Genomic DNA, 27,057 nt, shown 5'->3' with positions numbered 1-27,057 from the left:
AGACGGAGCGCAAGCTCGGGTGAGGGAAGGATGGGGAAGGAAATCGGCCGTGCCCTTTCAAAGGAACCATCCCGGCATTTGCCTGAAGCGATTTAGGGAAATCACGGAAAACCTAAATCAGGATGGCCGAAGACGGGATTGAACCGTCGTCCTCCCGAATGCGAGTCCAGTGTGCTAACCACTGCGCCACCTCGCTCGGTCAGTTTTAAGCAGTACAAACTGTTTTTGGTTACTCGTGTAAGATTTTATTAGGTTGTGAGCAGTGCCTCTGATGCCAATGTCCCATAGCTTTTCTTATAGGATTCTGGTGTTAACACAGTCAAAAGTTTCCTCAAGTTGAAGTATATACCAGCAACATGTTGATTGTTCTCGATGCCACTTATTATCTCTTCAGTTAACTAATCGGCTGCTGTGCTTGTTGATTTACATTTTATGAAACTATTTTAATTTTCAAACATTAGATTGTGCATTTGGAGAATGTTTATAATTCTGCTGTATATGACTTTTCAGATATTGTGGAAAAGACGGCAAGTATAGAGATTGGTCTGTAGTTTTGAATTTTGAGTTTGTCTCTTTTTTTTTAAAGATTGGTGTTACATACACAAGTACAGAGACATTTTGTCTGCACACTTTTAATATGCCCTGCAGAACTGGAAGATTTTAGGAAGCTAATGATGTTAACTATTTATTTCAATTCATGGGGACTAGACATATGCTATGCTCAGGTGGATTGCCTTTAAAATTATACTGCAGGTTGTTATGTTTGTCGTTGATAGCTTCCCCTACTGAATAAAAATATCCATTGAATATATTAGCAATTTCAAGTTGATCTTTTACCACCATCCCATTGTGGTCAATAATAAAGTCCATACAGGATTTGTCTCTGCCTGTTCTAAAACTATTTATCACTCCCTCGACACCAGCAGTAACACTGTGTGAAGCCTGGAGTTTGTTTGCAACGTAGCTGCTCCTGGTCTGTATTCATAAATCTTTATAGTATTCTTGATAAGTTTTGAAGGCCTCCTTTAACCGGAGATTTTGTCTGTTATTCAACATTGCACTTTTCCCTAGCTTCAGTGACATTATTTATCCACCTACTTTTGTCTATATTTTTAGTTGGCTTAACTTATGTGGCTACAGTTGGGCATGTGGCATCGAAACAGTAGTATAAGTCAGCAGCAAAGTTATCATAGGAAAAGCTATCATTCTCAAATCATGGTGTGTGTGCTAACATGCAGTTCAGTGTATTGATGTCATCATTACACATAATTTTTTTGCTTATATATAGTTTCTTTTTGGTGACAAAGGACATCTCATTTGCCTCCAATTGAAGCTGTACTGCATAGTGATTAGAGATGGCTAGTTTTAGAGCAGATGTGCTGTAGGAAAGCTGGGTCATGTTTGTTATTATATTATCCAGACATGTTTCGCTGTTGCCAATCTCTGTAGTTGGCTCATGGATAACTGGGGTCAGATTAGATTAGTTCTTGTTCCATAGATCATGAATACGTCACTTCATAATGATGTGGAACATGTCAGGTTACTAAAAGGTATCTATATAAGATACTAAATTACACAAAATATTACAGGACACTTAAGTTTTTTGTGGGGGTTGGGGAAATTACCCACTTAATATATCCAAAAATTCATCTAATGAGTAGAAGGAGTTGCCATTAAGAAATTCTTTTAATTTCTTTTTAAATACTATATGGCTATCTGTCAGACTTTTGATGCTATTAGGTAAGTGACCAAAGACTTTTGTGACAGCATAATTTACCCCCTTCTTAGCCAAAGTCAGATTTAACCTTGAGTAGTGAAGATCATCCTTTCTCCTAGTGTTGTAGACATGTACACTGCTATTACTTTTGAATTCATTTGGATTGTTAATTACAAATTTTGTAAGTGAATATATATATATTGTGAGGCTACAGTGAAGATCTTTAGCTCTTTAAATAAGTGTCTGCAGGATGATCTTGGATTACACACTTTTGTGCAATGAACAGTCTTTTAGTCAGTGATGAGTTACCCCAGAATATGATGCCATACGAAAGCAGAGAATGAAAATAGGTGTGGTAAGCTAATTTATTCAGATGTATATGACCAAAATTTGCAATGACCCTAATAGCATAAGTAGCTGAACTCAAACGTTTCAGCAGATCTCAGTGTGTTTTTTTCCAGCTCAACCCCTCATCAAAGCATACACCTAGAAATTTTGATATTCTACCTTAGCTACTGCTTTCTGATCAAAGTCTATATTTATTAATAGTGTTATTCCATTTACTGTGTGGAACTGTATATGTTGTGTTTTGTCAAAGTTTAATGAGAGCCTATTTGCAGAGAACCGCTTAATGATTTTCTGAAAAACATTGTTTACAACTTCACCAGTTAATTCTTGTCTGTTGGGTGTGTTAGCTATACTTGTATCATTGGCAGAAAGTACCAGCTTTGCATCTTCGTGAATATAGAATCGCAAGTCATTAATATATATTAAGAACAGCAGAGGACCCAAGACCGAACCTTGCAGCAACCCATTCTTGATTGTTACTCAGAGCATTTAATATTTCATTAGTGAAAGTTTATATAGCATTTTCTGTTGAAACACCTTTCTGGAAACCAAACTGACATTTTGTTAAAACTTTATTTTTACAAAGGTGTGAGTGAAGCTACTCTACAATACATTACTTTTTCAAGAATTTTGGATAAGGCAGTCAGAAGAGAGATTGGGCGGTAGTTGTTGACATCAGACGTATCCCTTTTTTTATGCAGTGGTTTAACAATGGCATACTTCAGTCTATCTGGGAAAATACCCTGTTTTACACAGCTATTACATATGTGGCTAAGAATCCCACTTATCTCTTGGGAACAAGCTTTTATTATCCTGCTGGAAATGCCATAAATTCCATGTGAACTTTTATTCTTGAGAGAGTTTATTATTTTCCTAATTTCAGAAGGGGAGGTGGATGGAATTTCAATTTTATTAAATTGTGTGGTTAAAGCCTCTTCCATTAACTGCCTTGCTTCTTCTAATGAACATTTAGATCCTATTTTCTCTACAACATTTAAAAAATGATTATTCAAAATGTTTTCGACTTCCGGCTTGTTGTTTGTCAAGTTTCCATTCACTTTGATGGTAATGCCGTCATCCTGTACTCTTGGTTGCCCTGTCTCCCTTGTAATAATATTCCTAATTGTTTTGATTTTGTTATCAGAGGTATTAATCTCAGACATGATGCACATGCTTCTGGAATTTTTAATAACCTTTCTTAATGTAGCACAGTAGTTTTTATAATATCTGGCTGTTTCTGGGTCATTACTCTTTCTTGTTGTTAGATACAGTTCCCTTTTGTGGTTACAAGATATTTTTATTCCTTTAGTAAGCCAAGGTTTTTGAATTCATCAAGTATGTGGTGTAGCTTCTTGGTGTTGGCATCATTGGTTAATAAGTCTACATCTATATACACTGCTGCTATAGTATATATATATATATATGGTTATAATAGAAAGAAACATTCCACGTAGGAAAAATATACCTAAAAACAAAGATGATGTGACTTACCAAATGAAAGTGCTGGCAAGTCGACAGACACACAAACGAACACAAACATACACACAAAATTCAAGCTTTCGCAACAAACTGTTGCCTCATCAGGAAAGAGGGAAGGAGAGGGAAAGACGAAAGGATGTGGGTTTTAAGGGAGAGGTTAAGGAGTCATTCCAGTCCCGGGAGCGGAAAGACTTACCTTAGGGGGAAAAAGGTACAGGTATACACTCGCACACCCACACATATCCATCCACACATATACAGACACAAGCAGACATATTTAAAGACCATATATATGTCTGCTTGTGTCTGTATATGTGTGGATGGATAAGGGTGTGTGTGCGAGTGTATACCCGTCCCTTTTTCCCCCTAAGGTAAGTCTTTCCGCTCCCGGGACTGGAATGACTCCTTACCCTCTCCCTTAAAACCCACATCCTTTCGTCTTTCCCTTTCCTTCCCTCTTTCCTGTTGTTGCGAAAGCTTGAATTTTGTGTGTATGTTTGTGTTCGTTTGTGTGTCTGCCGACCTGCCAGCACTTTCATTTGGTAAGTCACATCATCTTTGTTTTTCCCACGTGGAATGTTTCCCTCTATTTTATATATATATACACACACACACACACACACACAAAGATGATGTGACTTACCAAACGAAAGTGCTGGTTTGTAGACACACAAACATACACACAAAAGTCAAGCTTTCGCAACCAACGGTTGATTCATCAGGAAAGAGGGAAGGAGAGGGAAAGACGAAAGGATGTGTGTTTTAAGGGAGAGGGTAAGTAGTCATTCCAATCCCGGGAGCGGAAAGACTTACCTTAGGGGAAAAAAAGGACAGGTATACACTCGCACACATACACACACACACACACACACACACACACACACACACACACATCCGCACATACACAGACACAAGCAGACATTTGTAAAGGCAAAGAGTTTGGGCAGAGATGTCAGTCGAGGCGGAAGTACAGAGGCAAAGATGTTGTTGAAAGACAGGTGAGGTATGAGCGGCGGCAAATTGAGATTAGAAATTAGCGGAGATTGAGGCCTGGCGGATAACGAGGAGAGAGGATATACTGAAGGGCAAGTTCCCATCTCCAGAGTTCTGACAGGTTGGTGTTAGTGGGAAGTATCCAGATAACCCGGACGGTGTAACACTGTGCCAAGATTGTCTGGCCGTGAACCAAGGCATGTTTAGCCACAGGGTGATCCTCATTACCAACAAACACTGTCTGCCTGTGTCCATTCATGCAAATGGACAGTTTGTTGCTGGTCATTCCCACATAGAACGCTTCACAGTGTAGGCAGGTCAGTTGGTAAATCACGTGGGTGCTTTCACACGTGGCTCTGCCTTTGATCGTGTACACCTTCTGGGTTACAGGACTGGAATAGGTGGTGGTGGGAGGGTGCATGGGACAGGTTTTACACCGGGGGCGGTTAGAAGGGTAGGAGCCTTTAATTGTTGGTATGTCTGGCCTTCGAAAGTGAAGAAGTTGTGGGAACAGCCATGGGTACCAGGATGGCCCACTCGTACGCCAACCTATTCATGGGTCGCTTAGAGGAAGCCTTCTTGGTTACCCAGGCCTGCCAACCCAAAGTTTGGTACAGATTTATTGATGACATTTTCATGATCTGGACTCACAGTGAAGAAGAACTCCAGAATTTCCTCTCCATCCTCAACTCCTTTGGTTCCATCAGATTCACCTGGTCCTACTCTAAATCCCATGCCACTTTCCTTGACGTTGACCTCCACCTGTCCAATGGCCAGCTTCACATGTCCGTCCACATCAAACCCACCAACAAGCAACAGTACCTCCATTATGACAGCTGCCACCCATTCCACATCAAACGGTCCCTTCCCTACAGCCTAGGTCTTCGTGGCAAATGAATCTGCTCCAGTCCGGAATCCTTGAACCATTACACCAACAACCTGAAAACAGCTTTTGCATCCCGTAACTACCCTCCCGACCTGGTACAGAAACAAATAACCAGAGCCACTTCCTCATCTCCTCAAACCCGGAACCTCCCACAGAAGAACCCCAAAAGTGCCCCACTTGTAACAGGATACTTTCCGGGACTGGATCAGATTCTGAATGTGGCTCTCCAGCAGGGGTACGACTTCCTCAAAACCTGCCCTGAAATGAGATCCATCCTTCATGAAATCCTCCCCACTCCACCTAGAGTGTCTTTCCACCGTCCACCTAACCTTCGTAACCTCTTAGTTCATCCTATGAAATCCCCAAACCACCTTCCCTACCCTCTGGCTCCTACCCTTGTAACCGCCCCCGGTGTAAAACCTGTCCCATGCACCCTCCCACCACCACCAACTCCAGTCCTGTAACCCGGAAGGATGTACACGATCCAAGGCAGAGCCACGTGTGAAAGAACCCACGTGATTTACCAACTGACCTGCCTACACTGTGAAGCCTTCTATGTGGGAATGACCAGCAACAAACTGTCCATTCCCATGAATGGACACAGGCAGACAGTGTTTGTTGGTAATGAGGATCACCCTGTGGCTAAACATGCCTTGGTGCACGGCCAGCACATCTTGGCACAGTGTTACACCGTCCGGGTTATCTGGATACTTCCCACTAACACCAACCTGCCAGAACTCCGGAGATGGGAACTTGCCCTTCAGCATATCCTCTCTTCTCGCTATCCGCCAGGCCTCAATCTCCGCTAATTTCTAATCTCAATTTGCCGCCGCTCATACCTCACCTGTCTTTCAACAACATCTTTGCCTCTGTACTTCCGCCTCGACTGACATCCCTGCCCAAACTCTTTGCCTTTACAAATGTCTGCTTGTACCTGTATATGTGTGGATGGATATGTGTGTGTGTGCGAGTGTATACCTGTCCTTTTTTCCCCCTAAGGTAAGTCTTTCCGCTCCCGGGATATATATATATATATATATATATATATATATATATATATATATATATATATATATAGACTTACCAAACAAAAGCGCTGGCAGGTCGATAGACATACAAACAAACACAAACATACACACAAAATTCTAGCTTTCGCAACCGACGGTTGCCTCGTCAGGAAAGAGGGATGGAGAGGGAAAGACAAAAGGATTTGGGTTTTAAGGGAGAGGGTAAGGAGTCATTCCAATCCCGGGAGCGGAAAGACTTACCTTAGGGGGAAAAAGGACAGGTATACACTCGCGCACACACACACACACACACACACATATCCATCCGCATATACACAAACACAAGCAGACATTTGTAAAGGCAAAGAGTTTATTAGTATATTAGATCTGTTTTTAAATCTTCTCAACTAATCACAGGTCCCAAATAATTCACTTCCTCCAAGGCAAAATGGCACTTTTCCATAATTAATGTAAGGCGCACAGCCTGTACTCTATTAAACACTGCCCTCTCAACCACCACACACATCCCTTCATATCCCTTGAAAACACAGTTATACCGGTATCACCGAGGTACACCATACATTGTGAAGGGCTCAAATCCCTGAGTATTCTGCCAGCAACTACGGAAACGTGGCTGGTACATTTTTTCAACACAAATAGAATCCACTGTAACTGATACTGACGTGAGGGGATAGAAAATGCAGGTTTTGGCCAATCTCCATGACTTCCAACACTATATCATGCAAATTAAGCGATAGCCATTTTGTTCACCGTTTCACTCATTTCTCCCTCAAAGACAAACCTTGTGACCTTATCCTTCCAGTCTCCACCACCTCCCAAAGTCTGTCTGGCCACAGAGGAGCCCCCTGGGGGCTCGCCACTCTTTGGTGTGTTCACGGTTGGCTACCACGGGGCCCCAGCCTTTGCGGCATTTTTTCCATTCCATGCTGCATGTCTATCGTCTTGCTATTCTTTTTCCCCTCACTTGGGGAACATGTCTAGGATGTTATTGGGAATGTTCTGCATTGTCAGTCACTGGCGTAAGAACAGTCTCACCGTTGTTTTTCACTCCCTTTTCCTTTCTTCATTTCCCTTCTCCTGTCGTTCCTCCACTTTGGCGTTTGAGGTTCCTCTTTTCTTCTTCCTCCCTGTGCACTTCTGAAGGCCGGCACACACGTCTGACGCATAATAGGTGACTGGGTAATGCGTAATTCCCAGCCCCTGGTTGACAGGTGGAGTTTACATGTACGTCCTGGTATGATTGGTGATGCCTGAGCTGCAGCCTTCCGAAATTGCTGATTGGTCCCTCTGTCAGATGTTCGGGAGGTGTGACCTGAGGTGTGACCAGTTAAGGCAGGTGCGCCCCTTGTGAAGGGAACCCCCAGTTGGAAGGAGTGTGCCCTCGGAGACACTGGTAATCACGGGGCATTTTTTTTGCAATTAGTCAATCATCTTCGCAGCAACAGCTACGAAAAGTAAATGTAATGAAACTAATGATTCAAAGAGCCTTCTTGCTGCACAAGTTCCTTGTGGTCTCACGTACTGAAAATGGCCAGTCCTTCGTCACAGTAAATCCGTTTATTATTCAGAAAGGTGTTGATGCAATTGCTGGCCCTGTGAAATCCTGCTCTCGTTTACAGAATGGCACTTTGCTTTTGGAGACTGCTTCTGATTCTCAAGCAAACAACTGCTTGCTGCCTCACTTCTCCATGGCTACTCTGTCGTGTTGAAGCCCATAGACCTTTGAATTCTTCCTGTGGTGTAATTTACACCAGGCCGCTTGATGGTCTAACCGAGGCCAAAATCCAATCTTACCTCTCTAATCGTGGTGTCACTGCCATCCATCGTGTAATGAAAGAGGTAGATTCCTCCTTAGTGTCCACCCACACTCTTTTACTTACCTTTGATAGAGTGGTGCTGCCATCCAAGATTAAAGCAGGCAATGAAATTATCACAGTCCGGCTGTACATTCTGAACCTGATGCGCTGCTACCAGTGTCATCGTTTCAACCACACTAGAACGTCTTGTCAACACCCAGCCAGATGTGTAACCTGTGGTAGGGATCCACACGAGGGTGATTGTCCGCCTCCTCCTCCCTGCTACATCAACTACAATGCCGGCCATGCCGCCTCCTCTCGGGATTTTCCCATGTATGTTGATGAGCGAGCTGTCCAAGGGATTTGGGTAAAGGAAAAAGTGCCTTACCCAGTAGCTTGCAAGTTACTGGCTAGTCACAAACCCGTGTTCTATCATCTGTCACCTATAGTTCTGTTCTTGTTACCCTTCGACCCATGAAGGACGTGGCCACGCAGACATGCGACCTCAAATTCAGCTCTGAGGTTGTGAAATCACCCAGTGTCATGGTAGCATCACCATCCCCCCATCCACTGTGCATCAAACAGTCAAACTCCTGCCTCAAGGGGCGAAGCCACCAGCTACACAACCAGTAGGCAGGATAGGACAGGAGGAGTACTCCTGTGAAGACTTCCTCTGTCCCTCGAGCCAAACAGCACCTGAGTCTTCCTCTAATCGGAAAGGCTTGAAGAAGTTCACCAAAGGCAAATGGTCTTCTCCTTCGCCAACTTGAAGATCCCGTTCAACGGTGTCGCTATGTGGTGACAAAAAGCAGATTTCAGAGTACCTGACGGCTCAACACAAAAGTTTCGTCTCAAGTACAGATAGTGTTGAGGATCAGTGGACAAAGTTCAAAACCATCATACAATATGCGTTAGATGAGTATGTGCCAAGCAAGATCGTAAGAGATGGAAAAGAGCCACTGTGGTACAACAACCGAGTTAGAAAACTGCTGCAGAAACAAAGGGAACTTCACAGCAAACATAAACATAGCCAAAGCCTTGCAGACAAACAAAAATTACGCGAAGCGAAATGTAGTGTGAGGAGGGCTATGCGAGAGGCGTTCAATGAATTCGAAATTCTGTGTACTCACTTGGCAGAAAATCCTAAGTAATTTTGGTCTTATTTCAAAGCGGTAAGTGGATCAAAACAAAATGTCTAGACACTCTGTGACCAAAATGGTACTGAAACAGAGGATGACAGACTAAAGGCCGAAATACTAAATGTCTTTTTCCAAAGTTGTTTCACAGAGGAACACTGCACTGTAGTCCCTTCTCTAGATTGTCGCACAGATGACAAAATGGTAGATATCGAAATAGACGACAGAGGGATAGAGAAACAATTAAAATCGCTCAAAAGAGGGAAGGCCACTGGACCTGATGGGATACCAGTTCCATTTTACACAGAGTACGCGAAGGAACTTGCCCCCCCTTCTTGCAGCGGTGTACCGTAGGTCTCTAGAAGGGCGTAGCGCTCCAAAGGATTGGAAAAGGGCACAGGTCATCCCCGTTTTCAAGAAGGGACGTTGAACAGATGTGCAGAACTATAGACCTATATCTCTAACGTCGATCAGTTGTAGAATTTTGGAACACGTATTATGTTCAAGTATAATGACTTTTCTGGAGACTAGAAATCTACTCGGTAGGAATCAGCATGGGTTTCGAAAAAGACAATCGTGTGAAACCCAGCTTGCGCTATTCATCCACGAGACTCAGAGGGCCATAGACAAGGGTTCCCAGGGTTTTGCCGTGCTTCTTGACTTCCGCAAGGCGTTCGATACAGTTCCCCATAGTCGTTTAATGAACAAAGTAAGAGCATATGGACAATCAGACCAATTGTGTGATTGGATTGAAGAGTTCCTAGATAACAGAACGCAGCATGTCATTCTCCATGGAGAGAAGTCTTCCGAAATAAGAGTGATTTCAGGTGAGCCACAGGGGAGTGTCGTAGGACCGTTGCTATTCACAATATACATAAATGACCTTGTGGATGACATCAGAAGTTCACTGAGGCTTTTTGCGGATGATACTGTAGTATATCGAGAGGTTGTAACAATGGAAAATTGTACTGAAATGCAGGAGGATCTGCAGCGAATTGACGCATGGTGCAGGGAATGGCAATTGAATCTCAATGTAGACAAGTGTAATGTGCTGCGAATACATAGAAAGAAAGATCCTTTATCATTTAGCTACAGTATAGCAGGTCAGCAACTGGAAGCAGTTAATTCCATAAATTATCTGGGAGTATGCATTAGGAGTGATTTAAAATGGAATGATCATACAAAGTTGATCGTCGGTAAATCAGATGCCAGACAGAGATTCATTGGAAGAATCCTAAGGAAATGCAATCTGAAAACAAAGAAAGTAGGTTACAGTACGCTTGTCCTCCCACTGCTTGAATACTGCTCAGCAGTGTGGTATCCGTACCAGATAGGGTTGATAGAAGAGTTAGAGAAAATCCAACGGAGAGCAGTGCGCTTCATTACAGGATCATTTAGTAATCACGAAAGCGTTACGGAGATGATAGATAAACTCCAGTGGAAGACTGTGCAGGAGAGACGCTCCGTAGCTTGGTACGGGTTTTTGTTGAAGTTTCGTGAACATACCTTCACCGAGGAGTCAAACAGTATATTGCTCCCTCCTACGTATACCTCGTGAAGAGACCATGAGGATAAAATCAGAGAGATTAGAGCCCACACAGAGGCATACTGACAATCCTTCTTTCCATGAACAATACGAGACTGGAATAGAAGAGAGAACTGATAGAGGTACTCAAGGTACCCTCCGCCACACACCGTCAGGTGGCTTGCTGAATATGGATGTAGATGTAGATGTAGATACCTTAGCCTTGCCGGCCTCTGTCTTACCGGTGTGCACCACCAACAATTTTTCAGCGTTGGACTCAACCGACCGACCGCACAAGCAAGTTGATGCTTCTGTGGACCCCATGGAGCAGGATCCTCCTGCTTCTGTGCCCTGTAGTAGCAACTCTACACTGGCTGTCGCTCAGTGGCCACGAGTTCACACCCCTACATCTCTTCCTCTTTATCACTGTCCTCCAAGGGAACGTTCTTGGCTTTTGGTCCCACAAAGAGGACAAAGAGGATTTATGGCTGCTTTTAGCATCACAGCATCCCCTTGTACTCTCCATTCAGGAAACAAAATTGTGCCCTCATGACTGCTTTGAGCTTTCACATTACTTATGGATTCGTTTTGCCCCCTGAGGTCAGCATTTCATCTCATTGGGGTGTCATGCTGCTCATATGGGATGACATTCACAGTCAACCCATCTCCCTGATTACCCATCTTAAAGCTGTTGCAGTTCGCCTTTTCCTTCGCCGCCTGAGTTTTTCCCTCTGTACCATTTATGTACCTCGATCATTCGATGTCACCAGGGCAGACTTCCTTCTGCTTTTTGGTTAGCTACCTCCCCCATTTTTGCTACTCAGTGACTTTAATGTGCATCATCCCCTTTGGGGTTCTCCCAGGACCTGTCAGAGAGGTGCCCTCTAGGCTGACCTTAACCAACTTAACTTCTTCGGCTTTAGCACTGGAGCATCCACTTTCCTTTTCGACTCCTCGCACACCTATTCCCATTTGTACCTATCCTTTTGCACTGTCCAGCTTGTCTCCATCTTGAGTGGTCCGTTCTTTCGACACCAACTCGAGCGACCATTTCCTATGTGCTCTCCATTTACTGACTCCTACCCCATCTGCATGCATGCCAAAATGGTAGCTTACTAAGGCTGACTGGCAGCTTTACTTCTCCCTGGCGACCTTTGAAGAAGAAGATTTCCCCAGTTGTGATGACCAGGTGGACTATCTCCCCAACTTTATCTTTACTGCTGCAGAACATTCCATTCCTCACACTTCCTCTTTACCACATTGTGTCCCTGTCCCTTGGTGGATTGAGGCATGACACGATGCAATTTGCACACAGAGACGTGCATTCTGTGCTTTTAACTATCATCGTACGATGGCAAAATGCATTCATTATAAAGAGATGTGAGCCAAGTGTTGTCGTGTTCTTTGGGATAGCAAATGAGCTAGCTGGATTTCATTCACTAGTTCTTTTAACTGTTCCACCCCTTCCTCTGTTGTGTGGGCCAACCTCCGATGGCTCTCTGGGACCAAGATCCATTCTCCAATTTCTGGCCTCACAGTAGCTGATGATGTTATTGTGGACCCTATTGCTATCTCCAACACCTTGGGCCACCATTTTGTGGGAGTTTCAAGCTCTTACTACTATCACCCTGCCTTCCTCCATCAGAAACGAGTGGAGGAGGCTCGTGCGTTACCCTTCTCTTCTCCGAATCGTGAGTGCTGTGCCACCTTTACAATGAGGGAGCTCAATCATGCTCTCAGTTCATACTGATCCTCCACCCCAGGGCCAGATGTCACCCACATTCAGATGTTGCAGCATCTTTCTCTTGTTGGCAAACACTTTCTGCTTAACAATTACAACCGCATCTGGGCAGAGGGCACATTTCCCGGACACCGGCATAAAGCCATTGTCATACCCATACCTAAGCCTGATAAGGACAAAAACCTTCCTTCTAGCTACCGCCCCGTCTCTCTTACCAGCTGTGTTTGCAAGGTGATGGAACATATGATTCATGCCCGGCTGGTACGGTGGCTCGAGTCTTCAAATTTACAGTGTGGATTTTGAGCACGGCGTTCTGCAGTTGACCATCTCGTTACTTTATCCACCCACGTCATGAATGGTTTTCTGTGGAAATCCCAGACTGTGGCAGTGTTTTTCGATTTGGAGAAAGCCTACGACACCTGCTGGTATCCTCCAAACTCTTTACACATGGGGCTACCATGGCCACCTGCCTTGCTTCCTTCGGGTATTTTTACAAGATCAAGTTTTCGAGGTGCATGTGGGTTCTGTCTTGTGACACCTTTATCCAGGAAACAGTGTGCCTCAGGGTTTCGTCTTGAGTGTCATCCTCTTTGCTATCGCCATTAACCCTATAGTGGTCTGTCTCTCACGAAGCATTTCCGACTCCCTTTTTGTTGACGATTTTGCCATCTATTGCAGTTGTCCACAGACCTGTCTCACTGAATGGCGTCGGCAGTGGCGTCTTGATCGTCTTTACTCCTGGCGCATTGGCAATGGCTTTCACTTTTCCACTGACAAAACCGACTATATGAATTTCTGGTGACACAAGTGGTTTCTCCCACCATCTTTACATCTTGGGCCTGTTGCCATGCCATTCGTTGACACTACAAAATTCCTGGGGCTCATGCACGATAGGAAACACTCTTTGTCCTCCCATGTATCTTACCTGGCAGCCCGCTGTTTGTGGTTCCTCAATGTCTTATGTGTCCCTGATGGTACTTCCTGGGGTGCCCATCAAACCACCATCCTCCGTTTGTACCGGTTGCTTGCCAGTTTGAAACTCGACTATGGGTGCCTTTTTTGTGCGTCTGCATTCCAGTTCCTCTTACACCATCTCAACACTTTCCACCATTGTGGCACCTGTTTGGCCACTGGCACCTTTTACACTAGCCCAGTTGAGTGTGTATGCTGAAGCTGCTGAACTACCCTGTCCTACCACCGTGACTTTCTCCTCAGCAGGTAGGTGTGCCATTTGTCTGCCATGTGTGGCCACCCATCCTATGCCTCCTTCTTTGATGATTCCTTTGATCATCAGTATGGAGGTTGTCCTTCTTCTCTGTTACCTCCTGGAGCCTGCTTTTGGTACTTGATACAGCAGCTTAACTTCACACTACTTGCACCTTTCCTGTTGTGTGTGAACCCTCCACCACCTTATCTTCGTGAAGTGGCCCATGTTAACCTTGGCCTCCGTTTGCTTCCTAAGGACGCTACTCCAGCCTCGGTCCATCACCTTCAGTTTCACGACCTTCGCATGTAACTTCGTGATAGTACCTTTGTATACACTGATGGCTCTCGGACTGACCGTGGGGTTGGGTGTGCCTCCGTCATTGGCACCCATGTCTTTCGATATCGGCTTCTGGCACACTCCGCAGTATTTACAGCTGCGCTCTTTGCCTTGTATCAGGTCGCAGAGTACATCAGGCGACACAACCTTTTCAGTTGTGTCCTTTGCTCAGACTCATTCAGTGTCCCTCAAAGTCTATGTGTGCTGTACACCACCCATCTCTTAGTGCAGCGGGTCCAGGAAAACTGTCAACTGCTCACTCTTGGTGGAGCCAGCGTGATGTTTCTGTGGGTTCCTGGTCATGTTGGTCTGCCAGGAAACGAGGCTGCTGACGTTGCTGCCAAAGCTGCAGTCCTTGTACCTCAGCCTGCGAGTACCTATATTCCCTCTGATGATCTTTGTGTTGCCTTCTCTCAGGAGGTGGTGTCCCTTTGGCATAGCCAGTGGTCCTCCCTTCACGGGAATAAGCTCCCGCTTATTAAGCCTCTCCCAGAAGCTTGGACGACCTCCTCTCAGCCCTCCCGCCGGGAGGAGGTTATTTTAACTCAGCTGTGTATTGGGCACTGCCTTTTTAGCCACCGTCACTTGCTAAGTGGCGCTACCCACCACTTTGTACACATTGCCCTCAAGTTTTAACGGTCCAGCACTTCCTGATGGAATGTCCATTTTTGAACCTTTTACATATCCGTTAGGGTTTGTTGTCTGAGTTATCAGCCATTTTAGCAAATGACACGCGGTCTGTTGACCGCGTCTTACTTTTTGTCTGCCAAAGCAATATGGCGAAAGCCATTTAATTTTTAGTTTTGGATGTCTGTTTCTGTATGGTGTCTTTTTTAGCCCTTTTCCACGTGCCTGTTTTTAGCTGTCTTCTATTATGTCAATTGGGACTGACCTATAGTCGTTTTTTAACTCCTCTCTGTCTTTGTGTTCTATAGTTTTGACTTGGGCATGTATGACCAAACCAAACAGAGGAGCATTTCCCTTGTAACTCAATACCACGCAGGACTGGAGCAACTGAATTACATTCTCCACCAGGGTTCGACTACCTTTCGTTGTGCCCTGAAATGAGTAATGTCTTGCCCACTATCTTTCCCACCTCTCCCATAGTGGTATTGGACCATCCATTGAACCTACACAACACACCATCCATCCTTACATAACCCCTGCTCCCAAACTCATATCTCCTGGCTCATACCCCTGTAGTAGACCTAGATGCAAGACCTGTCCCATACATCCTCCTACCATCACCTACTCCAGTCCGGTCAGTAACATTACGTATCACATCAAAGGCAGGGCTACCTGTGAAACCAGTCATGTGATCTACAAGCTAAACTGCAACCACTGTGCTACGTTCTGTGTAGACATGACAACCAGCAAGCTGTCTGTCCAAGAAACAAGTGGACCACCCTGTTGCTGAACACGCTGCCAAACATGATATCCTTAATTTCAATGACTGCTTCACAGCCTGTGCCATATGGATCCTTCCCACCAACACCAGCTTTTCTGAATTGCGCAGGTGGGTACTTTCCCTGCAATACATCCTATGCTCCCTAACCCTCCTGGTGTCAACTTTCGTTAGTCACTGACCTCACCCATCCAGCCTCTTCCCTGTTCTTATTCCATCACTACACAGGTGTCATTCTACCATCACACCCAGTCTTTTTATTTCTCTCCTTTTTTGCTACTCCCCCCTCTCCTCCCCACCTCTTCTGTGCCCTCTGTCTAACCTCCAGAACTTCATTGTCCACCACCCCCACCATACTATCCCTCACCCACCCTGCCCCAGCCTCTTCCTTACCCCCACCAAGTCGCCACTCCCATGATGCACTGGTGCTTCTGCTTGCAGTGTGATTTTAGTTGCCTGAGATTGCAGTTGTGTGTATGAGTTGCATTTGAATGTGTGTGTGTGTGTGGTCTATTTTTGACAAAGTCCTTAATGGCTGAAAGCTTTAATTGTAAGAGTCTTTCTGTTGTGCCTATCTGCGAATCAGCGTCTCCGCTATATGGTGAGTAGCAACTTTCCTTTTGTATTGTGATGGCCGTGTTTCCCCAGTTGGAACATTTTTCCCGTGAGTTCCACCATACACTACCGAAGATTAGTTTGGCATGATGCATGAACAGGACATCTAGCACCAGGATTGCACAGTAACCTTCATTAACATAAGACATCACTTCTGCGCCCTCCTGAAATTGTTTTGCACCAACCAGAAAATTTAATGTTGCTAAACCTAGTGAAATTTAACCATTCCCTACCTAAATGTCCAGGCTTGCCACTGTCACATGGGTCTCTGTGTCCAACAAAAATTCATGCTTCCTGTTCCGTATTGTTGTTGTGGGCTTCAGTCCAAAGACTGATTTGATGCAGCTCTGCATGCTACTCTATCCTGTGCAAGCCTTTTCATCTCCGAATAACTCCTGCTTATGATCTAAGGCGCTGCAGTCATGGACTGTGCGGCTGGTCCCGGTGGAGGTTCGAGTCCTCCCTCGGGTATGGGAGTGTGTGTTCGTCCTTAGGATAATTTAGGTTAAGTAGTGTGTAAGCTTAGAGACTGATGACCTTAGCAGTTAGGTCCCATAAGATTTCACACACATTTTTTTTGAATCTGCTTAGTGTATGTATCTCTTGGTCTCCCTCTACGATTTTTACCCTCCACACTTCCCTCCAATACTAAATTAGTGATACCTTTATGCCTCAGAATGTGTGTCCTGCCAACCAGTCCCTACTTGTAGTCAAGTTGTGCCACAAATTCCTCTTCTCCCCAATTCTATTCAGTACCTCCTCTTTAGTCACGTGATCTACCCATCTAAACTTCAGCAGTGTTCTGCAGCACAACATTTTAAAAGCTTATACTATCTTCTTGTCTACACTGTTTATCATCCATGTTTCAGATCTGTACATGGCTACACTCCACACAAACACTTTCAAAAAAGACTTTCTGACACTTAAAACTATACTCGATGTCAACAAATTTCTCTTCTTCAGAAACGCTTTCCTTGCCATAGCCCGTATACATTTTATATCCTCTCTAATTCGACCGTCATCTGTTACTTTGCTCCCCAAATGGCAAAACTAATCTACTACTTTAAGTGTCTCATTTCCTCATCGAATTCCCTCAGCGTCACCTAATTTAATTCGACTACATTCCATTATCCTCATTTTGTTTTTGTTGATGTTCATCTTACATCCTCCTTTCAAGACGCTGTCCATTCCATTCAGTTGCTCGTCCAGGTCCTTTGCTGTCTCTGACAGAATTACAGTGTCATCAGCAAACCTCAAAGTGTTTATTTCTTCTCCATGGATTTTAATTACTACTCCAAATTTTTCTTTTGTTTCCTTCACTGCTTGCTCAGTATACAGATTGAATAGCATCGAGGATAGGCTACCACCCTGTCTCACTCCCTTCTCAATCACTGTGTCCCTTTCATGCCCCTCAACTCCTATAACTGCCATCTGGTTTTTGTACATATTGTAAATAGCCTTTTGCTCCCTGTATTTTACAACTGCTACCTTCAGAATTTGAAAGAGAGTACTCCAGCCAACATTTGTCAAAAGCTTTTTCTAAGTCTACAAACGCTAGAAATATAGGTTTGCCATTCCTTAACCAATCTTCTATGATAAGTTGTAGGGTCAATATTGCCTCGTGTGTTCCAACACTTCTACGGAATCCAAATTGGTCTTCTACCAGTTTTTCCATTTGTCTGTAAAGAATTCGTGTTAGTATTTTGCACCCATGACTTATTTATTAAACTGATCACCTATCAACACCTGCTTTCTTTGGGATTGTAATTATTATATTCTTCTTAAAATCTGAAGGTATTTTGCCTCTCTCATACATCTTTCTCAACAGATGGAAGAGTTTTGTCATGGCAGGCTCTCCCAAGGCTATCAGTAGTTCCACTGGAATGTTGTCTACTCCCTGGGTCTTGTTTCGGCTCAGGTCTTTCAGTGATCAGTCAAATTCTTCACATAGTATCATATCTGCCATTTCATCTTCATCTACATCCTCTTCCATTTCCATCATATTGCCCTGATGTACATCTCCCTTGTATAGACCCTCTATATACTCCTCCCACCTCTTTCCCTTCTTTGCTTAGGACTGGTTTTCCATCTGAGCTCTTGATATTCATACAAGTGGCTATCTTTTCTCAAAAGGTTTCTCTTATTTTCATGTAGGCAGTATCTATCTTATCCCTCATGATATATGCTTCAACATCCTTACATTTGTCCTCCAACCATCCCTGCTCAGCCACTTTGCACTTCCTGTCACTCTCATTTTTGAGATATTTGTATTCCTTTTTGCCTACTTCATTTACTGCATTTTTGTATTTCCTTCTTTCATCAGTTAAATTCATTATTTCTTCTGTTACCCAAGGATTTCTGCTAGCCCCCACATTTTTAGCTACTTGATCCTTTGCTGCCTTCACTATTTCATCTTTCAAAGCTACCCATTCTTCTACTGTATTTGTTTCTCCTTGTTCTTGTCAGCCATTCCCTAATGCTTTCTCTGAAACACTCTACAACCCCTGGTTCTTTCAGTTTATCCAAGTCCCATCTCCTTAAATTCCTACCTTTTTGCAGAGTCTTCAGTTTTAATCTACAGTTCATCACCAATAAATTGGGGTTAGAGTCCATGTCTGCCCCTGGAAATGTCTTACAATTTAAAACCTGGTTTCTAAATCTGTCTTACTACTATATTATCTGTCTGAAACTTTCCAACATCTCCAGGCCTCTTCCATGTATACAACCTTCTTTCATGATTCTTAAACCAAGTGTTAGCTATGATTAAGTTATGCTCTGTGCAAATTCTTCTATACAGCTTCCTCTTTCATTTCTTACCCCCAGCCCATGGTCACACACTACTTTTCCTTCTCTTTCTTTCCCTACAGTCAAATTTCAGACTCCCATGGCTGTTAAATTTTCATCTCCCTTAAGTATCTGAATAGTTTCTTTTATTGCATCATACATTTCTTCAGTCTCTTAATCACCTGTGGGGCTCTTAATGTACCATTCACCACCTCTACATACATTTCTGCTGCACTGAAATTTAATGGAAATGTCACCTGGCAGGCTTGGGCTTCCTGTTTGTACGAGGTGCATTCAAGTTCTAAGGCCTCTGATTTTTTTTCTAATTAACTACTCACCCGAAATCGATGAAACTGGCGTTACTTCTCGACATAATCGCCCTGCAGATGTACACATTTTTCACAACACTGACGCCATGATTCCATGGCAGCGGCGAAGGCTTCTTTAGGAGTCTGTTTTGACCACTGTAAAATCACTGAGGCAATAGCAGCATGGCTGGTGAATGTGCGGCCATGGGGAGTGTCTTTCATTGTTGGAAAAAGCCAAAAGTCACTAGGAGCCAGGTCAGGTGAGTAGGGAGCATGAGGAATCACTTCAAAGTTGTTATCATGAAGAAACTGTTGCGCAACGTTAGCTCGATGTGCGTGTGCGTTGTCTTGGTGAAACAGCACACGCGCAGCCCTTCCTGGACGTTTTTGTTGCAGTGCAGGAAGGAATTTGTTCTTCAAAACATTTTCGTAGGATGCACCTGTTACCGTAGTGCCCTTTGGAACGCAATGGGTAAGGATTATGCCCTCGCTGTCCCAGAACATGGACACCATCATTTTTTCAGCACTGGCGGTTACCCGAAATTTTTTGGTGGCGGTGAATCTGTGTGCTTCCATTGAGCTGACTGGTGCTTTGTTTCTGGATTAAAAAATGGCATCCACATCTCATCCATTGTCACAACCGATGAAAAGAAAGTCCCATTCATGCTGTCGTTGCGTGTCAACATTGCTTGGCAACATGCCACATGGGCAGCCATGTGGTCGTCCGTCAGCATTCGTGGCACCCACCTGGATGACACTTTTCGCATTTTCAGGTCGTTATGCAGGATTGTGTGCACAGAACCCACAGAAATGCCAACTCTGGAGGCAATCTGTTCAACAGTCATTCGGCGATCCCCCAAAACAATTCTCTCCACTTTCTCGATCATGTCGTCAGACCGGCTTGTGCGAGCCCGAGGTTGTTTTGGTTTGTTGTCACACGATGTTCTGCCTTCATTCAACTGTCTCACCCACGAACGCACTTTTGACACATCCATAGCTCCATCACCACATGTCTCCTTCAACTGTCAATGAATTTCAATTGGTTTCACACCAAGCAAATTCAGAAAACGAATGATTGCACGTTGTTCAAGTAAGGAAAACGTCGCCATTTTAAGTGTTTAAAACAGTTCTCATTCTCGCCACTGGCAGTAAAATTCCTTCTGCCGTACGGTGCTGCCATCTCTGGAACGTATTGACAATGAATGCGGCCTCATTTTAAAACAATGCGCATGTTTCTATCTCTTTCCAGTCTGGAGAAAAAAAATCGGAGGCCTTAGAACTTGAATGCACCTCGTATTTAATGCCTGAGTGTTCTACGCCTATCCATTCATGCCTTGTTTCTATAATCCTGCTACTGATGCCCAACTACACCACAGTTCTCATACTGTGGCTGACAGTGCTGCCTCTAGACATGGTCTGCACATCCACACCTATAACACCTTACATCAGTAGATAAAATACCTGTCATATCTATTTCCTTCCACTCCACAGGTTTTCAACTGCAGCATTTTTGGGGTAACTGCTTTAACCTTCCTAAACATATCGAGTGGCAGGCCCATCAGACCAAAACTCAAGCTGCTCCCAGATCATCCACAAAGGACAATATATTGTCAATTGGTTTACCAGAAAACGGACTGATCAAAGTAGCAGTGGCTGCTCCACCAATGGAGTAGACAAACTGGTTGATGTCCTACGCTCATTTATAACACTCATTTACCTATTCAACTCTGCCTTATCTATTGATAATTGCAATACCTGATTTACACTCCAAGATGAAAAAGAATGTTGCAGCAGGAAGAAGTTATACTAATTGGTCACAAATTCATGTTGATACAAATATTGTTAGAAAAAGCAAATCTGTAAACTTTTGTGGTAATGAATGAATGTGTGATGCTGCAAAGCAGTTTCACTGTGCATCTGGCAAGGATAGTAAAAAGGGGACATGTCAGTATCAGGATGTAATATGTTTTGTGAATTTCATTCTGTTTACTCAGTTGAACAGTAACTATGCCTCACAGAAATGCAGTGAACCCAGTTTCAATTCCTGTAGTATACATTTAGTAATTTTCCCTAACCTGAAGATGCTGTATCATTGTGTACAGTTGCTGTGGTTCTTAATGCAACTCTCTGCCTTCTGTCAGTTAGATATGTTGAAAACCAGCTTCCAGCGAGATCTGACATCATAATATTTGAGTTTCTCTGGTAGAATACTGTGAACTGTACAATCAGATGTTTTTGACAAGTCAGAGAGAAAACCAGTTGTCAATATTTTGTCATTTTAATTTTGTGTTATCTGATTGGTGCATCAGAAAAAGCAAGATCTGTCAAGAGACCCTTTTTAAATACAAATTGAAACTGATTAAGTACCAGTATATTATTGTGAGAGAGGTATGTTATAGTTCTCGCATGCATAATTTTTTCCAGTACTTTGGAGAAGGAAGTAAGTAGTAAGACTGGTTGATTATTATACCAGGGTATCTTAAGTTTTTTAATCACTTTCCACAAGACAACACAGCATTTCTTACAGTATGAAATCAGTCTTTCTACTCTTGTTTGTCCAAATGATTCATTTTGTATTCCAAAGCTTCTTTTAATTCTTATTAGAGCAACACAGGATCGTTTTCTTGTGAAACTGCTGTTAAAGTTTGATAGTGGCACATCTATAAATTATTAAATTTGATATTTATACTTGTCATAGTATACACATTGCTCCAGCCAGCTTCGTGTGAGGCTACCTTGAAACTTTTTATAGTATGTTCATTAATTACCCTGTTCTCCTTGATACCACTGGTTATTTTGTATGACTAATTTTGCATCATGCTGAGAGAAGCCATTCATTACTGGGTAAGCATATCATTGTTTAAGAGTTGACATTCAAAAATATTGTTTGTTAATGTCCTGCTTTCCTGTGTGATTCTGATGTGAAAATTAACAAGAGGACATATGTTTTAAATGTTCAGTAACATGTATAAATTGTTCCTTTTACCTGAATCTTTCAGTAAATTGATATTAAAGTCTCCACAGACTACCATTTTCTTTATTTTACCTATTAGTTGGCATGGCAATGACACAAGTTTTTGTAAGAATATTTGAAAGTTTCCCAGTGGGGAACTGTACACTGTAACAGTTATGGATGATGTTTCTTGTAGTTGGAATTCATGAGCCCTATCTTTCAACTGTTGATCTGAACAGTAATTAGTGACATCAGTAGATTTTGACTCAATTTTTTTATGATCATGAGATCTCCTCCATTATCCATATTTTTTCCTAGAGAACTGGTAGCAAATTTACAATCTTATATGTTTAACATAGGGGACCTTGTATTTACATGGTGCTGAGATAGACATGGTGATTCAATTTAATTTTCACATTCTAGCTCATGTAAACAGATAAGAAGTTCGTTAACTTTTGATTGGGGAAAGATTTTCAAAATAACGTGACCTCTCATTTCATAGCTGAAACCTAGAACATGAAATTTGAAGTATCCCCACCTTTTCTGACCTGCAGTTGCAGCTGAAAAGCCGGCAGTGTGCTAAATTCTTAGATGAATTATTTTTACTCTAATGAAATGATGAATTAATTCAGCTCATGTTAATTTCTCTCTGATAATCAACATTTGTTGTGATACTAACTTCAGACTACTTCTAAATTTGTGAGCATATCAGTGCAACTAGCTCTCACTGTTTTATTGTCCTGTTTTATTAATTACACTGAGCAGAGTGGTGCAGTGATAAGACACTAAGGAAGATGAGAGTTCAAATTCATCTTGAAATATGCAAGTCTTGGTTTTCTTCAAATACTGTTATTTGCATAGGTCAAATACTGGGTTGGTTCCTTTATAAATGACACAGCTGGTACACTTCCACATCATTACCCAATCTTAGCTTGTACTGTGTCCTAAATAACCTTTGTCATTGATGGGAGCTACATCCTAATGTATCTGCCTTTTTCCTGTCAATATAACTTACAACATTCTTTCAGTATGCAGCAAAAACACTTAAACACTTTTTGCAGTCAAAAACACTTATCAGTCAAAAACACTTAAACACTTTTTGCAGTCAGCATGAAGGCTTCAGACAAAACAAGATGTAAATTTGCAATTTCCTGGCAGATTAAAACTGTGTGCCGGACTGTGACTCAACTCGGGACCTTCGCCTTTCGTGGGCAAGTGCTCTACCAACTGAGCAACCCAAGTATGATCTTGACTCATCCTCACAGCTTCAATTCTGCCAGTACCTCGTCTACCTTCCAAACTTCACAGAAGCTCTTCTGCGAATCTTGCAGAACTAGCACTCCTGGAAGAAAGGATACTGCGGAGAAATGGCTTAGTCACAGCGTGGGGGATGTTTCCAGAATGAGAGCACTTGCCCGCAAAAGGTAAAGGTCCAGGTCCTGAGTTAGTCTCAGTCTGGCTCACAGTTTGAATCTGCCAGGAAGTTTCATATGAGCACACACTCCACTGCAGAGTGAAAATCTCTTTCTGGAAGATGTAAATTTCCTTGTGTTGCAAGAAAGATTGATGTACTGGTGAAATACTACAACACTTTAAGCCTGTCTGTAATGTAATGGTGTTTCAGGAAGGGAGCTTTTCATCATTGGGGGTGAATATTTTATGGGACATGCCAACTGGAACAAGTCTATCTGGAAATATGATATATTCAAAGAAGACTGGACATATGAAACAAGGTATTAGATTTTCTGTTTTATTGTGGAATAATATTCAGCTATTTATATCCTTTCAGATGAATTCTGTCCTAAGATGGCGACGCATATAGAAGCGGTAGTAAATCGGTCCATAAATTGTGAGTATTTAGCGTCAATAAGGTGCAAGTTATGCGACAAAATCGTATCAAGTGGCATTAGAATTTGTTCAGTGTTGCATATTTGGTATCATTTGCAGTGCTTCGCGAAAATAAATCAAGAAAACATCCCGTGTATGTGTGGAACAAAGTGTAACGGACGTCTGGCAGCGAGTGAAATGTGCCGCGCAAATCGTGAAATCATAGTACTCGAATCACTGCAGAAAGAACTGAAAGCCACAAGAGAACATGCTCTGTTGTTGGAAGACATTATTAAAAGTCTATCTGACCCATCACATAAAGAACTCGGTCAACTTCAAGAGTACAGTGAACCAAAGAAATGCGCAAGACCTAAATTTGTTTCCAGTGCGTTAAAAGCTCCGTTAAGAAATCGATTTCAACATCTTATTACGGATTGTGAACTTAAAAATGTTGAAACAAGCAACTCACACCAAAACTACGAATCGGAATCGGCGGACAGGAAATTTACAAAGCGCAATAAGTCAGTAAAACGTAACTGTCTCGATATTGCAAACAAAGTGACTCCTAAAAACTTTAGTAGGCCTACAGTTTTGCTTGCTGACAGCCACGGAAGAGGAATTGCAGGAATTCTTTGTTTCCAGCAGGATCTCAATGTGACAAGTGTTGTGAAACCTGGAGCAGGTCTAAAAGAAGTTTTGAAAAACTATAAAAACAATAATCACGTGACAGAAAGTGAATGCATTGTAATATTGGGCGGTGCAAACGATGTATATAAGAATGAACTAATAGTAGCAAACAGAGTGCTAAGAGATGCGTTACGTACAACAGAGGATCAAAAAGTTATTGTTGTAGGCATTCCACACAGACATGACCTTACTGAATCTTCTTGTGTGAACAGAGAAATCCAAAAAGCAAACAGGATGTATGAAAAGATCTGCAAGACCACTTCAAATGCTTTTTTCCTCAGTATTGATGATTTTGAAAGACAGCACTTCACAACACATGGTATGCATTTAAATAAATGGGGCAAATCGCTGCTCAGTCAAAAGATCAAAATGGTAGTGGATATTGTTTCTCCTAGATGTAAGAAAAGTGATCCTATTCCACTACCACTGGTAAAGGATGCCTGCAAAGTATCTTCCCTACCATGTACTCCAGTTGCAGCAGTAACACAACATCAGGTATCACTGATTACAAAAGAATGTGCTGGGAGAGAGGAAGCTGTAACTACAGTTACAACAGGTAGAACACCTCATTCAGGAACTAAGATAACAGAAACAGCAAAAGTGGCAGCATATTCAGCAACAAGTGCACCAACAGGTGATCCAGCTGTCCATTCTGCAGCAACATTTGAACTACCTACAGTGGGAACCCATCCACTTAGATCATGCCATGAACAAGAAGACGCGAAGAGACCTCCAAGAGTAGAAGCAGTATCAAGTGTAGCGGGCAAACGGAAAACTGTACCTCCATTACGTCTAAATGATTTTTTAGTAGAAGGCAGCAAGGGGAAGAAGCCCATACGATAAATAGTGCCAGAGATTTAATAGCCTCTCAGCAAAATAGTGCATCTGTAAAGAAAGACAGGTTTGATTTTATAATCTGTTATCTTAAAATTGAAGGAGTAAGGGATAAAGAATTTATTGTCAATGACTTTGGATTAGAAAATAAGTTTGATATCTTTTGTTTAAGTGAACACTGGGCTAGAGAGAGTGAACTTACATTTATTAAATTTGCTAATTATATTCTAGCCAGTAGCTACTGCAGAAAATTGCATTTAAGAGGTGGTGTGGCAATATATGTTAACAAGTCACTTAGCGGTACATTCAATAGATTAGATCTAGATTTTCTGTGTGATGAACAGAACTTTGAAGCTGCTGGCATAGTAATAGACAGTTTTAAGTTAGTTGTAATTTCCCTGTACAGGTCACCTAAGGGTATAACCAATGTATTTTTAGAAAAACTGGACCTGCTGTTACATGTACTTACAGATACTAGATGGATACATTATGATATTGTGATAGGTGGAGATGTGAATGCTGAATTCGATGTCACAACACAAAAACGTACTGTCACTGAACTCCAAAACCTACTAAGACAGTGCAACTTACATTCAGTCAATAACAAACCTACAAGAGAACATGCATGTCTTGACAATATTTTTGTAAATTTTAAAACAACAGAAGAATCATGTTTTGTGACAGTATTTCCATATTCTGATCATGATTCAGTATCTTTAAATTATACAAGTAGGTTCCCTCTTGATAAGAGTTATGTAAATAAGCTTGTCCCAGAAGTTGTGGGCACTAGACCGGTCACAGATGAGAAAATTGACAGGTTTCGTACGTTCCTTTCTAACAGAGATTGGTTTGGCCTGTGTTATGATGAGACACATTATACTCTAAGCAATTATCTGCCAGCAAAGGTACTATTTGATAGGTTTCTCAAAGCATTTTTGGGACACTTTAATGACTGCATACCAATAAAGAAATGCAAAGTAACTGACAGAGTCCTAAAAGCAAAAGTTCCAAATAGACAAAATACATGGTATACAAAACAGCTGTCTACTATGAAAAATCAAGTTATGTTGTTGTACAATATTTATAAAAATCTGAAAACCGACCATGCTAAACTAGCCTATGTTAGATCTAGGAATGAGTACAAAAAAGCAATTGTGGAAGCCAAACAAGCACACAATCTCAGAAGTATTGAGAAATCCACCAATAAGTGCAAAGCAGCATGGACTCTAATAAATAGTGTCGCCAAAGATAAAAGAAGTGACAAAATTAGTATCTCTCCCCAGGAATTTAATGACTTTTTTATTAAATCGGTTGAGGAAGTAGGAAGTGCTATAATTAAACCTGAAATCAGCTCATCACAGTTGCTGTCAAAAAATATTGCTAGGTCATCAACAAACACAAGTACCTTCAATTTTTCTGAGGTCTCACCTGGTTTTGTGTTAAGAATAGTGA

The 27,057-nt window shown here is 42.4% G+C and overlaps 1 protein-coding gene across 2 annotated transcripts in view; it reads left to right on the top strand.

Moving 5' to 3' along the window:
- Window positions 1–27,057, top strand: part of LOC126178833 (kelch-like protein 38) — a 153,363-nt gene that overhangs the window by 58,949 nt on the left and 67,357 nt on the right. For both annotated transcript variants that reach the window (XM_049924562.1, XM_049924563.1), the window contains one exon: window positions 23,882–23,990. In XM_049924562.1, the coding sequence (XP_049780519.1) occupies window positions 23,882–23,990 (109 nt within the window). The remainder of the gene's footprint in view (window positions 1–23,881; window positions 23,991–27,057) is intronic.

Source organism: Schistocerca cancellata, chromosome 1 (assembly GCF_023864275.1).
Source record: "Schistocerca cancellata isolate TAMUIC-IGC-003103 chromosome 1, iqSchCanc2.1, whole genome shotgun sequence".
NCBI lineage: Eukaryota > Metazoa > Arthropoda > Insecta > Orthoptera > Acrididae > Schistocerca > Schistocerca cancellata.
The sequence above is the reverse complement of the archived record's forward strand: the minus strand, read 5'-3'. Positions and strand labels throughout refer to the sequence as shown.